At 48.5% G+C, this 17,847-nt stretch overlaps 2 protein-coding genes across 2 annotated transcripts; one reads left to right on the plus strand and one right to left on the minus strand.

Annotated features, from left to right (window-relative positions):
* Positions 1-546: 546 nt before the first annotated feature.
* Positions 547-4,344, minus strand: LOC128422913 (oocyte zinc finger protein XlCOF6-like). The gene is made up of 3 exons (XM_053407531.1): positions 2,588-4,344; positions 2,050-2,502; positions 547-613 (listed from the first exon to the last, which is right to left on the minus strand). Exons 1-3 carry the CDS (start codon positions 4,273-4,275, stop codon positions 547-549), a joined length of 2,208 nt encoding a protein of 735 aa, XP_053263506.1. The 5' UTR covers positions 4,276-4,344.
* Positions 4,345-16,151: 11,807 nt separating this feature from the next.
* On the plus strand, positions 16,152-17,847 carry LOC128421724 (zinc finger protein 665-like). The gene has a single exon (XM_053404864.1). It carries the CDS (start codon positions 16,242-16,244, stop codon positions 17,760-17,762), a length of 1,521 nt encoding a protein of 506 aa, XP_053260839.1. The 5' UTR covers positions 16,152-16,241; the 3' UTR covers positions 17,763-17,847.

Raw genomic sequence — 17,847 nt, forward strand, 5'->3', positions numbered from 1 at the left:
CACATCTTAGTCCTGCTTCTCCTTGTTGTTTCCATATTTTCCACATTTTGTTTCCATTTTTCCACATCTCGATATTTGTTGTTTAGTCGTTTAGTCGTGTCCGCCTCTTCGTGACCCCCTGGACCAGAGCACGCCAGGCACTCCTGTCTTCCACTGCCTCCCGCAGTTTGGTCAAACTCACGCTGGTAGCTTCGAGAACACTGTTCCACCATCTCGTCCTCTGTCGTCCCCTTCTCCTTGTGCCCTCCATCTTTCCCAACATCGGGGTCTTTTCCAGGGAGTCTTCTCATGAGGTGGCCAAAGTCTTGGAGCCTCAGCTTCAGGATCTGTCCTTTCAGCGAGCACTCAGGGTTTTTTTTTGAAAAATCAATAAAAATGATTAAAAATAAAATAAAATCCACATCCCAAGATATTTCCCCTATCAGCTCTTTTCCACCTTCCCCCCCACCTTTTTTCACCCCCATACCTAAAACCCAGACATCCTGCACTGTGCCAGGATTGTGACTCCTGTCCTCAGGAAACAAAATAGCTCCCCCCCCCCAATGCTTAGGTGCCCTGAGGGCTGTGCGGGACCCCCAATCCTTGAAATGAAAAAGGGAGGGGCTCAGGAACCCTGAAGGGAGCAGGCGGGGAGGGGGCTGCACAGGCTCCAGAAGCTCCATCTCGCTGATTCCCCCCCCCCCATGAAGTTCCTTTAAGACCCCAAGTTGCAGGGGGCAGGCTCACTTGCAGCGAAACAAAATGCAGCTGCCCTGGCCAAGTGGAGCCAGGCTGGGGGGCACCGTGGGGACCCCAGAAATGTGCCCCTAGAAGAAATGTGCCTCCCCAGTTGGAGGCAGCCCTCCTCCTGAAACACCAAGAGAGTAAACGGACAGGAGAGGAGCAGAAAGCGGAGTCCCCTCAAGATCAGTATTGGGACCTGCGGCTTTTCAACTTGTTCATAAATTATCTAGACTTCGGAGGGAGCAGGGAGGGGGCAAAGTTTGCTGATGGCAGTAGATTGTCCCTGGGTTCATGAGTGAAGGTGGGCCCCCCAGGAGACTTCCGTGGTACCTGCAGACCCTCCTTCCCCCTCTTGAAATTAGGCTTGGGGGGAAATCTCCCATTCAATTTCAGCATTCCAAGTTTTCTTCAGAACGCGCAGGGCAGGAGGCAGCGATGAAGTTCTGGTGAAGAAGCAGTGCTTGGAGATCATGCGGTGGGGGGGGTGACAGAGTTTGGTGCAAAAACCAAAGGTACTTTCATCTAAAATTATACTCACCATTGTGAGATGTTGCCTTATTTCATTATTATAATGTTTTACATGTAAACACCAGAACTTCACATATACCTCATGCTTTTAGGAATGATTTCCTATTGAGTTCATTGCTCAGAGTGGACTCTGAGAGGAAGACGTCCCACACTCCATACATCTAAATGGGTTCTCCCATGTGAGAGTCCTGGGATGTTCCTTAATCACTCCGTTATAAATAAAGCACTTTTTGCAATCTTTTAGAATCATAGAATCATAGAGTTGGAAGAGACCACAAGGGCCATCGAGTCCAACCCCCTGCCAAGTTCTTCCTGTCCATGAGTCTGTTGATTCTGAACTTCCACTAAGAGTAAACCTCTATCTACTTTCCTGATATTTATAAGGTTTGTCTTTTGTGTGAGTTTGCTGACAAAAATCAAGGGTTCCACTCTGACTGAAGCTCCTTCCACACTCCATACACTGAAATGGTTTCTCCCCTGTGTGAGTCTGTTGATGTTTCCTAAGACATCCACTATTACTAAAACTCTTTTCACACTCCATACATTGAAGTGGTTTCTCCCGTGTGTGTGTCCGTTGATGTGTTCTAAGATTTTCATTATCACCAAATGTCTTTCCGCACTCCATACATTTAAATGGTTTCTTAACTATGTGAGTCTGTTGATGTATTCTCAGGTTTCCACTATAACTGAAGCTCTTTCCACACTCCACACATGTAAATGGTTTCTCTCCTGTATGAGTCCGTTGATGTGATCTAAGCTTGTATTACAACGGAAACTCTTTCCACACTGTGAGTCTGTTGATGTTTTTTAAGTGTTCCACTCTGACTGAAGTCCTTTCCACACTCCATGCATTTAAATGGTTTCTCCCCTGTGTGAATCTGTTGGTGTTTTTTAAGGTCTGCATTCTGACGGAAGCTCTTTCCACATTCCATACATTTATATGGTTTCACCCCTGTGTGAGTCTGTTGATGTCTTCTAAGGCTTCCACTATTACTAAAACTCTTTTCACACTCCATACATTGAAATGGTTTCTCCCCTGTGTGTCTCCGTTGATGTGTTCTAAGGCTTGTATTACAATGGAAACTCTTTCCACACTCTATACATTTATATGGTTTCTCCCCTGTGTGAGTCTGTTGATGTTTTTTAAGTGTTCCACTCTGACTGAAGCTCTTTCCACATTCCATATATTCATATGGTTTCTCCCCTGTGTGAGCCCGTTGATGTGATCTAAGGCTTCCACTATCACTAAAACTCTTTCCACACTCCATACATTGAAATAGGTTCTCCCGTGTGAGCCCGTTGATGTGATATAAGGCTTCCATGATCACGAAAACACTTTCCACACTCCATACATTCATATGGTTTCTCCCCTGTGTGAGTCCGTTGATGATTTCTAAGGTGTGCACTCTGACTGAAGCTCTTTCCACACTCCATGCATTTAAATGGTTTCTCCCCAGTGTGAGTCCGTTGATGTTTCCTAAGGTTTCCATTCTGACTGAAGCTCTTTCCACACTCAATGCATTTATATGGTTTCTCCCCAGTGTGAGTCCGTTGATGTGATCTAAGGCTTCCACTATCACTAAAACTCTTTCCACACTCCATACATTGAAATGGTTTCTCCCCTGTGTGAGTCCGTTGATGTGATCTAAGGCTTGCACTATGACTAAAGCTCTTTCCACACTCCATACATTGAAATGGTTTCTCCCCTGTGTGAGCCCGTTGATGTGATCTAAGGCTTCCACTATCACTAAAACTCTTTCCACACTCCATACATTGAAATGGTTTCTCCCCTGTGTGAGTCCGTTGATGTGATCTAAGGCTTGCACTATGACTAAAGCTCTTTCCACACTCCATACATTGAAATGGTTTCTCCCCTGTGTGAGCCCGTTGATGTGATCTAAGGCTTCCACTATCACTAAAACTCTTTCCACACTCCATACATTGAAATGGTTTCTCCCCGGTGTGAGTCCGTTGATGTGATATAAGGCTTCCACGATCACGAAAACACTTTCCACACTCCATACATTGAAATGGTTTCTCCCCTGTGTGAGTCCGTTGGTGCGATCTAAGCTCTGCACTCTGACTGAAGCTCTTTCCACACTCCATGCATGTAAATGGTTTCTCCCCTGTGTGAGTCCGTTGATGTGATCTAAGGTTTCCATTCTGACTGAAGCTCTTTCCACACTCAATGCATTTATATGCTTTCTCCCCTGTGTGAGTCCGTTGATGTTTTCTAAGGTCTCCACTCTGACTGAAGCTCTTTCCACACTCCATACATTCATATGGTTTCTCCCCTGTGTGAGTCCGTTGATGTGATCTAAGGTGTCCACTATATCTGAAGCTCTTTCCACACTCCATGCATTTAAATGGTTTCTCCCCGGTGTGAGTCCGTTGATGGTTCCTAAGGCTTCCATTATCACTAAAGCTCTTTCCACACTCAATGCATTTAAATGGTTTCTCCCCTGTGTGAGTCCGTTGATGTGATCTAAGGTTTCCATTCTGACTGAAGCTCTTTCCACACTCCATACATTCATATGGTTTCTCCCCGGTGTGAGTCCGTTGATGGTTCCTAAGGCTTCCATTATCACGAAAGCTCTTTCCACACTCAATGCATTTATATGCTTTCTCCCCTGTGTGAGTCCGTTGATGGTTCCTAAGGCTTCCATTATCACTAAAGCTCTTTCCACACTCAATGCATTTATATGCTTTCTCCCCTGTGTGAGTCCATTGATGTGATCTAAGGTTTCTACTATAACTGAAGCTCTTTCCACACTCCATGCATGTAAATGGTTTCTCCCCTGTGTGAGTCCGTTGATGTCTTCTAAGATGTCCACTATCATTAAAGCTCTTTCCACACTCCATGCATGTAAATGGTTTCTCCCCTGTGTGAGTCCGTTGATGTCTTCTAAGATTTCCACTAAAGCTCTTTCCACACTCCATGCATTTAAACGGTTTCTCCCTTGTGTGAGTCCGTTGATGGGATCTAAGGCCTGAATAGTAACTGAAGCTCTTTCCACACTCCATGCATTTAACTTGTTTTCCCCATGTGTGAGTCCGTTTGTGCAATTTAAGGTTTCCACTCTGACTGAAGTTCTTCCCGCACTCCCTGCACTTAAAGCATTTTATTTCTGTGTGAGTCTCCTCGAGTGTTCTAAGTTTTGCACTGAAAGAGAAGCTCTTTCCGCACTCCATACTTTTAAATGGGTTCTTTCCTTTTTGTGTTTGTTGATGTGAACTATGTGTGCTCATTCAGTGAAGCATATTCCACATTTCACACATTTTAATGGCTATTCCTAATGAAACGAAAGGTGCCCTGTCCCCCGCAATTCTGTCTTCTCCATCACCTTTTTCAGAGTCGGCAGAAAGGAAATCCTGTTTGGGTTTCAGGAAAGAGAACAGAAAAAAGCACACATCAACCGCCATTAGCACCTTCTCTTATTTCAGCATCTCCTACATTCTCCCATGTCCTACCTATGTTCCCAATTTTTAGGAAATGAAAATGGTATGATGTCAAATGGTAGTAATGCATCAACAACCTTTCATAATCCTCAATCATCTTTAATAACACAGCATGACCTTGGAATACTGTTGTCCTGTGGGAAATCCTTTCCAATCAAGTGGTTGTCCCTGTTTCCACCTCTAGATCTTCATGAATCACCTGCACAGTCTCACTGACCTCAGGAGGTCCATATGGGCTATTTTCGGAGACCCTGGTCTACATCTTTTCTGGGGAATGTGGTCTGAGTCAGTCAGAGAACTAGTGACAAGGCTTGGTGCTTAGAGTCAGCTGAATGGGTGCTCAGGGAAGCTCCTGTTCTTGGAGATGGACCTCTGTCTACATGCCTCACATTGCATGGAGAGAGCAGGAGAAGCAGAAGGAAAGCAGCTGGCACATGGGAATCCCAGGTGGAAACACCCACCCCAATGGTTCTTTATAATGATGATGTGCTGCCTGATCCTGTGCTTGTCTTCTGACAGAGGACTATCCTAATCTGGTACTGAAAAGCAAGATATTCAAGGCAAGGACATAACTGTAGTTAATGGTAGGTGGCCATATTAGTCTGACACAGTTGAAATAAAAAAGTAAAAAAATAGTCCAGTAGCACCTTAGGGACCAACTAAGTTTGTTCTAGGTATAAGCTTTTGTGTGCATGCACACTTCTTCATATAGTGGAGGATAGTGGGAGATGGTAGTAGGAGTACCTTTCTGAGAAAAAACCCACCCCACCCTCCCACGATATACAAGGGTCTGGTGACATCTGTGTCAGTGTATCTGAAGAAGTGTGCATGCACACAAAAGCTTATATCTAGAACAATCATAGTTGGTCTCTAAGGTGCTACGGGACTATTTTTTAATTTTTTATTTCAACTGTGTCAGACCAACACGGCTACCTACCTGAATCTAGATGTCATGGGGTGTTGGGGATCAGTAGTTCCTTTGGTGGTGGTCATGTCCTGCACCTTCTGGGGTCATTTTTCCACCCTTGGTGCCCACCCTGCACTCAGCTCTCACCTGTGGCTTCCAGAAGCTGTCAGCATGCAACAGGGGTTCAAGCAACGGCTTCAACCGGCCTGCTAAACCAGGTGAGGAAAGCTGATGGGTCTCAAATCCTTGGGGGGCTGGGGAATTCTGCTGGACCTGAAGTCAAGCCCTGGTGGATGGAGAGGAGGAGAACAACTGTGAATCCCAAAGTCCAGAAGGCAGATTCTGCCCGTGCGGAAGAGGAAAGTGAAGGGGAGATGGGGCACGTCCACCCGGAGGCTTGTTATCTAGTCCCAGGGTTACTCTGACATTGAATTATATATAAATTACAGTATTGAAATGCGCCTGCTCCCACTTCCTATTCTGATATTACTCTACTCTGTCTGTCTGTTTCTTACTTGAGTGCTGTTTTGGTATGCTAAGTCAGGGTTTTACTGTAAATTAAGTTTTTGATATTTTTGGGATCCTGTTATGCTTATCTGTCTTCAGTAATAAATTTCTCAGCTGAATTATTTTTTTGCTGCCTCTGAGTGTTTTCTCCTACTCTGCTAACTATACATCGATCATTATGGAGGAGCAAGATCTGCAACCTAAAGCCCTCCTCAGCCTCGGCCCTGTGGTCCTGGAGGAGCATCCGAAGGTCTTCTGCTGCTTCCCTTGCTGTTAGAAGTGAAGTTCCAGGGAACCAGGCAGAGGGCCTCCTGCCCTATGGAATGCCCTCCCTTCAGAGGGCAAGGAAACAGGCAACCATCTGACATTTAGAAGACAGCTGGGTGTCGTGGGTTAAACCATAGAGCCTAGGACTTCCTGATCAGAAGGTTGGCGGCTCGAATCCCCGCGATGGGGTGAGCTCCCGTTGCTCGGTCCCTGCTCCTGCCAACCTAGCATTTCGAAAGCACATCAAAGAGCAAGTAGATAAATAGGTACTGCTCCGGCGGGAAGGTAAACGGTGTTTCCGTGCTCTGCTCTGGTTCTCCAGAAGCGGCTTAGTCATGCTGGCCACATGACCCGGAAGCTGTACGCCGGCTCCCTCGGCCAATAAAGCGAGATGAGCGCCGCAACCCCAGAGTCGGCCACAACTGGACCTAATGGTCAGGGGTCCCTTTACCTTTACCTATATGTACTGTAAGCTGCCCAGAGCAGCTGGGGGAAGATACTAATACTAGAACTTCTACAGTGGAACCTCGGGTTACAGACGCTTCAGGTTACAGAGTCTGCTAACCCAGAAATAATACCTTGGGTTAAGAACTTTGCTTCAGGATTAGAACAGAAATTGCGTGGCGGCAGCAGGAGACCCCATTAGCTAAAGTGGTGCTTCAGGTTAAGAACAGTTTCAGGTTAAGAACGGACCTCCAGAACGAATCCAGTTCTTAACCTGAGGTACCACTGTATTATTATTATTATTATCGTGTGATTTTTTGTAGTTATTTTGGAATTTTTACTGCAATATTAGCTTACGAAATGTTATGGGTGGAGAAAATCACAGGGTTGCCGTAAACTATAATCCCATTCACAAACTCTCATTCACATACAGTCTGTAAATCTGGGAAGGTCACACACCTCACCTGTGCTAATACTGGCAGTCTTTGACCTGCACAGGCAAACCCGGTGTGTAGAGCCTCCAGCCCCAGGCACTGTCTATCATGAAAATGGGTCCTTTGACTGGGAAGATTCATGGAGTCGCTGTCATCAGATGCTGATGGGTTTTATCTCAGCTTGTCAGTCACTCTGACACTGCCTACAAAGAATAAGAGGAACAGAAATGCTTTTGAGGTGCAACTTCTATATCAGCCCTGAGAGCCATTCCATGGATTCTGCACCCGTTTCTGATGACAGGTGTACATTATCCTCATCCCCAATCAACCAGGCAGTTGAAAAGAGACTTAAAGATGGAAGCCTGAGAGAGAGGAAAAGGTTTCTGGCTGATTCCTGAGTGGGATTGCGGAAACCAAGAGCTGCTTCTGAGAAGGCCTCTCCCCTCCCCTCTTCCTCTCGGGATTTCCTCTCCTCTCCAGGGGAGCAATGGTTGGACTGGGCAGAAGCGCTGCATCCAGACAGGGCAGGGGGTTATGGGGTGGAAGGAGGATGGTGATTGCAGGAAGGAAGGGTGGGAGGACCCCCCACTTTCCAAGGATCCCCCTCTGGTCGCCTTGAAGGGGGGGGGGCATTCCTGGGCGGGAGAGAGAAGCCAAGGCGGCCCCTCCGGAGATTCATCGTGGGCGTCATGATGGAGATGTTAGGGAATGCGCCATGGAATGCCCTCCCTTCAGAGGGCAAGGAAGTAGGCAACTCTCTGACATTTAGAAGACAGCTGTATCAGGAGGTTTTTAATGTTTGATGTTTTACTGTCTTGTATATGTACTGTAGGGACGCAGGTGGTGCTGTGGGTTAAACCACAGAGCCTACGACCTGCCGATTAGAAGGTTGACAGTTCGAATCCCCGCGATGGGGTGAGCTCCCGTTTCTCGGTCCCAGCTCCTGCCAACCTAGCAGTTCGAAATCATGTCAAAGTGCAAGTAGATAAATAGGTACCGCTCCGGCGGGGAGGTAAACGGTGTTTCCGTGCGATGCTCTGGTTCGCCAGAAGCAGCTTAGGCATGCTGGCCACATGACCCGGAAGCTGTATTCCGGCTCCCTTGGCCAATATAGCGAGATGAGCGCCGCAACCCCAGAGTCGGCCACGACTGGACCTAATGGTCAGGGGTCCCTTTACCTTTACCTCTCTGTACTGTAAGCTGCCCAGAGCGGCTGGGGGGAAAAAACTAATACTCCGGCGGGAAAGTAAACGGTGTTTCCGTGCGATGCTCTGGTTCGCCAGAAGCAGCTTAGTCATGCTGGCCTCATGACCCAGAAACTGTACACCAGCTCCCTCGCCACAACCCCAGTCGGCCACGACTGGACCTAATTGTCAGGGGTCCCTTTACCTTTACCTGTATATACTGTAAGCTGCCCAGAGGGGCTGGGGGAAAATACTAATACTATAATGTCTACAGTGCTACCTCGGGTTACAGGTGCTTCAGGTTACAGACTCTGCTAACCCAGAAATAGTACCTTTTGTTAAGAACTTTGCTTCAGGATGAGAACAGAAATCATGTTCCGGCGGCGCGGCGGCAGTGGGAGGCCCCATTAGCTAAAGTGGTGCTTTAGCTTAAGAACAGTTTCAGATTAGGAACGGACCTGCAGAACGAATTCAGTTCTTAACCCGAGGTACCACTGTACTATTATTATTATCATGTGATTTTTTGTAGTTATTTTGGAATTTGTACTTCAATATTAGCTCATGAAATGTTATGGGTGGAGAAAATCACAGGGTTGCCGTAAACTATAATCCCACCCACGAACGCTCATTCACATACAGTCTGTAAATTTGGGAAGGTCACACACCTCACCTGTGCTAATACTGGCAGTCTTTGACCTGCACAGGCAAACCCGGTGTGTAGAGCCTCCAGCCCCAGGCACTGTCTATCATGAAAATGGGTCCTTTGACTGGGAAGATTCATGGAGTCACTGTCATCAGATGCTGATGGATTGTATCTCAGCTTGTCAGTCACTCTGACATTGCCTACAAAGAGTAAGAGGAACAGAAATGCTTTTGAGGTGCAACTTCTGTATCGATCCTGAGAGCCATTCCATGGACTCTGCACCCCTGTTTCTGATGACAGGTGTACATTATCCTCATACACAGTGGAAAAGACAATAAAGATGGAAGCCTGAGGGAGAGGAAAAGGTTTCTGGCTGCTTCCTGGGTGGGATTGCGGAAACCAAGAGCCGCTTCTGAGAAGGCCTCCCCCCTCCCCTCTCGGGATTTCCTCTCCTCTCCAGGGGAACAATGGTTGGACTGGGCAGAATCGCTGCGTCTGGACAGGGCAGGGGCTTATGGGGTGGGAAGAGGATGGAGCTTGCAGGAAGGCGAGGGACGGGGACTGGACCCCCACTTTCCAGGGATCCCCCTCTGGTCGCCTTGAAGGGGGGGGTCGATTGCTGGGCGGGAGGGAGAAACCAAGGCGGCCCCTCCGGAGATTCCCCAAGGAAGCCACGATGGAGACGCCCCCCCAAAAGACTGGTCTTCCTCTCTCCCTCCCCCCCCCATTGCTGCGCTTTCCTGACTCGGGGATGCCCCCTCCCTTCTCCCCCTACTTCCCCGACCCCCTCCCTTTCTCCCGGAGTCTCCCCTGCATCCAGACGCCCCCTTGGCTCACCCCTTGCCAGGCGCGACCCATCTCTCCGCCCCATTTGCCCCCCAAGACGAGCAAGGGGGGACAGGGGGGTCTCTATCCTGGCTTCTCTCCGCGCCCCAGGGATGCCTGCGCGGGGGAAACGGGGCCAGGGAGTCCTCGTGGGTGGGCGCCGCATCTCCGCCCCTTGGCAGCACGCGTGCCGGGATCCAGGCCCCACGGAAGGCGCTTGGGGGAGCTGGGGGCGTCTCTGGGTCCTTTTCTCCCCCCTCCCCCCCCGAGAGTCCTTTACCTCTTTGTCCTCGCTCCCAATTCTCCTTTCCTGCAACATCCACGGGGGGGGGGGGTCCCTTCTCCCTCCCCTTTCCGAAAGCGCCCCCCCTAGAGCTGTGGGGCAGAGCAGCAATCCGGAGTGAATTGCTGGGAGAAGCAGGCCGTTTGGGAGGGGGGCTCACCCCCCCATTCCCGGAGCAGAAGCCGGATTGGAGGAGGAGGAGGAAGGGGTGGGATGTTTGGGGGCGGGATCTGGGGTTGTGGGGGCGGGGTGAGAGGAGGATGTGTCGGGAGGGGAGGGAAAGAATTGCGGGGGGGGAGAGAGAGGAAGGTTTCCCCCTCCCCTCTTCCTTCTGGGGATCAGGAGAGCGGGGGAGGGGCTGATCCCGGAGATCCAGCATTGCAACATCCACCCCTCCCCCACCCCACGAGCTTAGATCCCTCCGTGTTTTAGGTCTTGGTGCTGTTCAAAGCAGGAATGGAGGGGGGGCAGCTAAACGACTCCCCCCAGATCCCAGCCTCTGACTCAGGCCAGGACAATGACCGTGAACACAGGTCCCGTCCAGGCACAAGAGCCAAGAGGCTCAGAAAAGCAGCCGATACAATTGCAGCCAGAAGCGGATTCCATGAATCGGGAATGTTTCCTCGACTATCCAATATAGAAAGCTCTAGAAACGTCAAATAATCGCCAAAATTCTACGGTTTGACCAGTTTCCTTGCTTCCAATGTCTAATGACTCCTCTCCAATTAGGGGATCCAGGGCACCCCCTGACTCCATAATCCCTTAGGAGGCAGGAGGCGATCAAGGGCAGCACATGCCCCAGGCAGAAATCCGTCGGGATGGCGAGTTGAATCCTGATACTTTGAAGGGAGAAGGGCAGGAAAGCCTTTCAGCTGGGGGATGGGTAAATACTATTACGTTCTTTGGGGAAGAGGGCAGTTAAAAGGTTTGGGGAATTGGGGTTATTGACGGGGTGGGTGACAGGCTCATGTTTCTAAATGCCAAAGACTCCTACTTTGTGACATATTTGTGATGCATCTATGATGCTGTTGAAAAATGTATTGTGGGAAATGGGGAGACAAAATTGTGGGGGGAAACCCCATGTCATGTATCGATGAAGTTGTTGGAAAATTTATTATGGGGAAGGGGGTAAAAGCCTTAAAAGTTCATGCAATCATATGTTCCTACTTTTGGGGTGTTTGAACCTTGTTGCAACAAATAAAGATGAGGTCAACTGACTGCTGTTTTCATCTTTAACTTGGCTGGAGGCTCCTTCTTTTGCTGACCAGAGGGACCCGCGGGGAGTTGCACCCTGACGAGCTGGGCAGCGGAGTCAATCCGCACCCTGGGGTATGTTCCTTCTCAACTCTTTCCCACCTGAGCCTCACCCCCTTACCTAAAAGCCAGACACCCACAATGTGACAGGATTGTGACTCCTACTGTCAGCAAACCAAATAACGCCCCCCAGCAAGGCAACCCCCGGATGCTGAGGTCCCCCAATCCTTGAAATGAAAAGGGGGGGCTCGGGAAACCTTCAGGGAGCAGGCGGGGAGGGGGCTGCCCAGGCTCCAGAAGCTCCTTCTCGCTGTTTCCTCCCCATCGCCCTCCTGCTGCCTGCCTCCCCTCCGCTCCTAGAGCTGCTTCGCAAGTGCGGGGAAGCTTCAGCCCCTCCGCCCCCCCCCTCGAAGTTCCTTTAAGAGCCCCACATTGCAGGGGGCAGGCTCACCTGCAGCGAAACAAAACGCAGGTGCCCTGGCAGAGTGGAGCCAGGCTGGGGGGCACTGTGGGGACCCCGAAATGTGTCCCTAGAAGAAATGCGCCTCCCCCCTTCTCTGGTGCTCAAGTACTGCCGGTGGGCTTCCCAGAAGAGGCCCCTGCTTGGCCCTTGGGAGGACAGGGGCCCCTTGGGCCTGATCCTGCAGGGCTCACCTGATGTTTTCTTGTGTGTGTTTTCTTGTGTGTGTTTCTGTTTTCTTGTGTGTGTTTCTTGTGGCTGATTAGCTGCTCTCCCTGTGCAAAGGTCAGAGGGGGCAGGGCTTCTGTTGAGGTAGGTGATTAGCTGTGGGAGGAGCTTATCAGAGCTTGCAGGGCAGCAGTTTGATCCATCTTTTAGATTTAGGGGAGCCAGTCTCAAACCTTTATTGGGGGAGACCTAGGTTTTTTTTGGGGGGGATTTATTTGTCCTGTCTTCACGCTTTTTATGATGGAGGACCGCTGTAGTCACCCCCAACAACACGTTCTCAAGATGGAGGGTGAGGGATCAGCTGCAGTCGCCTGTGGTTCCTGCGCAATGTTTGCCATCTTGCCAAAGGTTGCAGGCAGCTTTACCTGCAGCAATTGCATGTTGATTGCCCTCTTAAAAGACAAAGTCCAGCAACTGGAGGAACGTGTAGCTACGCTCCAAAGAATTAGAGAGCTGGAGCTCTTCTTGGAAGCAACAGAGCACACCGTCTCCACCAAGGAGGAGACAGGGTACTCCCCTGAGAAGGAGGCTAGTTCACCAACACAGGAGCCAGATATATGGAGAAACGTGACTCAAAGAAGTAGGAGGCCCAGGGTTCGCTCTTGTCAGGGCTGCCCAAGGTCCCAGCTCACAAAGGACCAACGCTGCTTCGTTGTTAAGTACAAAAGTCTTTATTGAAGTTCAGTTTCACTTCCAGAGCCGCAGCGTGCAGCTCTACGTCTCAACTGTTAGACCGCTGATGATCCGTCTGAGTCTCCTCCCCCCTGACACCAATTTAATATTCTAGCCTTACTCCACCTCTTCCTCAGTTCCTTCCGCCTCTGGTTCCGCCTGGCCGTTGGGGTCTCGCCCTTTCTGGACTCTTCTGACGCTGAATCCCCTGAGCCTTCCCCTCCCTCCGGAGGGCTTTAGGAGCTGGTTCCCCATCCGGGTCTCCTGCTGTTCCCCGCGCCTGCACATTTGAACTTGGCGCGCGCGCCCAGCCGGTAACTTTCCTCCTGACCGTTTCACTGCTGCTGCTGTCACTGCTTCCCCCTCTGGGGGGGCTAGCTGCAACTGACCTCCCCTCCGTTGGAGGCGTGGTCAGCCCTGACTCACTCTCTCTCCCTGCTGGAGGAGACGCTGGTCCTGACACATGTGACTCTTCCCCACCACTACGCTCTGGTGGGGAAACTGGTCCCAATCCCCCACTGCTGCTTTGGGGTTCCCCTCTGTCTCCTTGTTTCTGGTGCGTGCCCCCTGGGACCCCCCTTGCCCTGACCATAGACGGCCCCTTCTGGGAATCTTCTGATTCGCTGGAGAAGCTCATGGAATCTCTCGGGCCACTGTCATACTCCCCTACGCTGCCCTCGGATTCTTCCCCTTCGCTCTCCATTTCCTCTCTCCCCAGAACTCCTGCTCCTGAGTCCCTGACAGCTCTGATTGTTTAGAAATACACAATCGCTTTGAGGTCCTCTCCCCTGGCATGGAAGACGAAGAGCAGACTCCATTTGAGGATCTCTCCCTCATTACAGTCGATCAGGTATATGAAGATGAGCAGCAAAGTCAGTCCTCAGGGAATGTGCAGGCGACCTTGGAACGGACAGCTCACGGAAGAACCCCGACCAGACCTAAGAGGAGGCGTGTAGTGGTGATAGGGGATTCCCTACTGAGGGGAACAGAAGCAGTGATCTGTGGGCCTGACAAGATGTCTCGGGAAGTGTGCTGTCTCCCCGGGGCTAAGATCCAAGATGTAACTGAACGACTGCAAGGAATCATAAAACCCACTGACAAATACCCCTTCTTCTTGGTTCATGTGGGAACCAATGACACTGCAAGCAATAGCCTCCAGAAGATCAAAAGAGATTACGAGGCTCTGGGCAGGAAATTGAAGCAATTAAATGCACAAAATGTCATCTCATCTGTCCTCCCAGTTGAACGACTAAAGAGGATCTTTCCCTTTCTCTCTTAGGGTCCAGTGTGCTTTGAAGATGTCACTGTTCGTTTCACAGATGAGGAATGGGCGTTGCTGGATCCTGACCAGAGAGCTCTGCATAAGGAAGTCATGGAGGAGAATTGTGGGATAGTGGCCTCTCTCAGTAAGGCTCCCTTGTGGATCATAATTTCTCTTTGGAAATTCCATGCATCTCTCTCTGTGATAAGCCTCCCTGGTTTTGAGGGAGCTCTGCAGGGCCACTTGCAGCACCTGGGATTCTAATACCCTCAAACTCACCTTAAATGGAGGTCTATCGACTGTTTTGACCTTGGACATGATCAAGCCAGCATAGACCTTGCTGAGAATGGAATGGGAACATGCTGGGAATTTGAGGTTAGGAAAGCACATCTTTTCTTTTTTTTAAAGAAATATTTATTAAGATTTTACAAAAACAGATACACAAAAACACATCATAAACACATAATAAAAAAACAAAAAAATAAGAATAAACACACAGAAAAAATACAAAAAATTAAAAACAATTCTTTTTCATAACTTAAAACTCATTTGCTTGTTTCTTTGACTTCCTCACACCTCCCCTTCTTGTATTCCCATTTAAATAATCAAATCAGCAAATCCTTACCCTCTTTCGTTTATCTTATCTCTATAACTTAACATTTTATAACTCAGTATTTTCATCCATTATCAATTCATTTTTGCATATTCTTATTAACTTTGTTACAAATACCACTTATTTCCAATCCAACATCATTTTAATTACGTTTTAACCTATTTATACCCTTTTTCCATATTCTTGAAGCATTACAGCTGGAAACCACTTAATTTCTATCCAACATCATTCTAACATTCATTAATTTTACAATATTTCTGTAGATAGTCTTTAAATTTCTTCCAATCTTCTTCCACTGCCTCTTCTCCCTGGTCCCGGATTCTGCCAGTCATTTCTGCCAATCCCATATAGTCCAAAGCACATCTTTGTTTGACACTGACCTGCCTTGTATTGCCCAAAATCTTCCTGACACAGAGCATTGAGGGGTTTTTCTGATGGTTGTAATTGTCCACAATTCACTTCACAAAGCAGCTTGCTCAACACGCAGTCCTAGTAGACCTTCATCTTGGTATTGAACGGTTAGCATCCCATTCGCCCATACTCTTTTGGAGAGGTGAGCCGTTGCCGGAACTGCCTCGCCAGTACACTTGTCCAGGTCAGCATCAACGAAGAGGTTGTTGGTTTCTTAGGTAGACACAAAAATCCACCACCTCCATTGTCTGAAACTTGCATGGTTCTAGACACATTTTGCAACAGGGAATGTCATACACACGAGCAGTTTCCGAGCTCTGCTCGCAGAACCTAAGATTTCGGATTAAAAGTGCAGCGTGGAAGGAAAGGAGGACCTTTTTCTGCCTCCCCACTTCCAGCTACTCTCTGAAGACTGAAGGAGAGACCTTCTTTAAAAATCAGGGGGGTGGGCAGGGGAAGGACTAGACCATGTGAAAAATGAACATATTATTTCAGCTGCTGTTCATTCCTTTTCAGCTTTGTATTTTTGTCAGAAGAGAGTGCATATGGACATTCCATTTTTGAGCCCATAACCTAGGTTTAAGGTCCTCTTTATGTCCTAGCTGTCCTATCTCTGTTTCTAACACTGCCCACCTCTAGTGTGTGGTCAGCAGTGTTGATGCATGGAATTCTTCCTCTATCACAAGGGTTAGAGATCAATATTCAATACAGTGGCACTCCATTTCTTCCTGCAGCTCTAATCCATTTCTTCATTGCAGGTGGTGATGATTAGGAAATAGAGAGAGAGGATGCCCATGACAGAATCCACACAGTGGAGAAGCCATTGCCACTCTTGGAGTGTGGAGAGAGCTTCAGTCACAGTTCCCATTCGACTACCCACCAAATAAATGCTATTGGGAAGAAACCCTCTCAGTTCTCTGAATGGGGAAAAACTCTCTGTTGGAATCAAAGCCTCACTTCACAAGAAATAATTCCAACAGGGGAGGACCCACTGAAATGCTTGGAATGTGGAAAGAGCTTCAGTAAGAGTGCACATCTCATTTCGCATCAAATAATTCATACAGGCGAGAAACCCTATCAGTGCTTAGAATGTAGGAAAAGCTTTAATACAAGCAAAACCTTCCGTAAACACCAGAGAATGCACAGGGGGGAGAAGCCATTTCAATGCCGAGAGTGTGGAAAGAGCTTCAGTCAGAGAACCCATCTCACAGCCCATCAAATAATTCATACAGGTGAGAAACCCTATCAGTGCTCGGAATGTGGGCGGAGCTTCAATCACAGGACGACTCTCATGGTCCATCAAAGGATTCACAGTGGTGAGAAACCCTATCAGTGCTCAGAATGTGGAAAGAGTTTCACTGTGAGCTCCCATCTCACTTACCACCAAAGAATTCATACCGGGGAGAAACCATGTCAATGTGTGAATTGTGGAAAGGGCTTCACCCAAAAGGTAAGTCTCACTTCCCATCAAAGAATTCACAGTGGTGAAAAACCTTATCAATGCATGGAATGTGGGAAGAGCTTCAGTCTGAAGCAAAGTCTCACTTCCCACCAAAGCATTCATACCGGGGAGAAACCCTATCGATGCTTGGATTGTGGAAAGAGTTTCTGCCAGAGAGCCGATCTCACTTCCCACCAAAGAATTCACACAGGAGAGAAACCATATCAGTGCTTGGAATGTGGGAAGAGTTTCCGCCAGAAAGTCAACCTCATTTCCCACCAAAGAATTCACACAGGGGAGAAACCCTATAAGTGCTTGGAATGTGGAAAGAGCTTCAGTCATAAGCAAAGTCTCCCTTCCCATCAAAGAATTCACAGTGGTGAGAAACCTTATCAGTGCTTGGAATGTGGAAAGGGCTTCGGTAAGAGGACCAAGCTCATGGCCCATCAACGAACTCACAGTGGTGAGAAACCCTATCAATACTTGGATTGTGGAAAGAGTTTCAGCCAAAGGGCCAATCTAACTTGCCATGAAAGAATTCACACAGGGGAGAAACCATATCACTGCTTGGAATGTGGGAAGAGCTTCAACCAGAAGCAAAGTCTCACTTCCCACCAAAGAATTCACACAGGGGAGAAATCTTATCAGTGCTTGGAATGTGGACAGAGCTTTGGTAAGAGGACCAAGCTCATGGCTCACCAAAGAATTCACAGTGGTGAGAAACCCTATCAATGTGTGAAATGTGGAAAGAGTTTCTGCCAGAAAGCCCATCTCACTTCCCACCAAAGAATTCACACAGGGGAGAAACCATATCAGTGCTTGGAATGTGGGAAGAGCTTCAGTAAGAGGACCAACCTCACTTCCCACCAAAGAATTCACAGTGGTGAGAAACCATATCAGTGCTTGGAATGTGGAAAGAGCTTCAGTAAGAGGACCAACCTCATGGCCCATCAAAGAATCCACACTGGGGAGAAACCCTATCAGTGCTTGGAATGTGGGAAGAGCTTCAGTAAGAAGACCAACCTCACTTCCCACCAAAGAATTCACAGTGGTGAGAAACCATATCAGTGCTTGGAATGTGGGAAGAGCTTCAGTAAGAGGACTAACCTCATGGCCCATCAAAGAGTTCATACAGGGGAGAATCATAGAATTTTAGACCTGCAGGAGACTTCTGGGTCGTCTAGTCCACTGCAGGACTCTCAACTAAAGCTTCCATGACATATTGCCTTCAAACTTCTCCTTACAAACCTCCAAGGAAGGAGAGTACACAAGCTACCAAGGGCGTCTCTAATTTGAAGCCATT

Source organism: Podarcis raffonei, chromosome 10, assembly GCF_027172205.1.
Source record: "Podarcis raffonei isolate rPodRaf1 chromosome 10, rPodRaf1.pri, whole genome shotgun sequence".
NCBI lineage: Eukaryota > Metazoa > Chordata > Lepidosauria > Squamata > Lacertidae > Podarcis > Podarcis raffonei.

What these genes read in the sequence shown, in the direction of transcription:
- LOC128422913 (XM_053407531.1), bottom strand. Translation starts at nt 4,275, where the DNA reads ATGGAGTGTGGAAAGAGCTTCAGTTACTATTCAGGCCTTAGATCCCAT. An exon ending in GAATGTATGGAGTGTGGAAA is followed by an intron (nt 2,503 to 2,587) that starts GTGTTTTCGTGA and finishes GTGTGGAAAGAG; the next exon opens with TTTTAGTGATAGTGGAAGCC. An exon ending in GGAACACTTAAAAAACATCA is followed by an intron (nt 614 to 2,049) that starts ACAGACTCACAG and finishes TGCTCCCTTCAG; the next exon opens with GGTTCCTGAGCCCCTCCCTT.
- LOC128421724 (XM_053404864.1), top strand. Translation starts at nt 16,242, where the DNA reads ATGCACAGGGGGGAGAAGCCATTTCAATGCCGAGAGTGTGGAAAGAGC.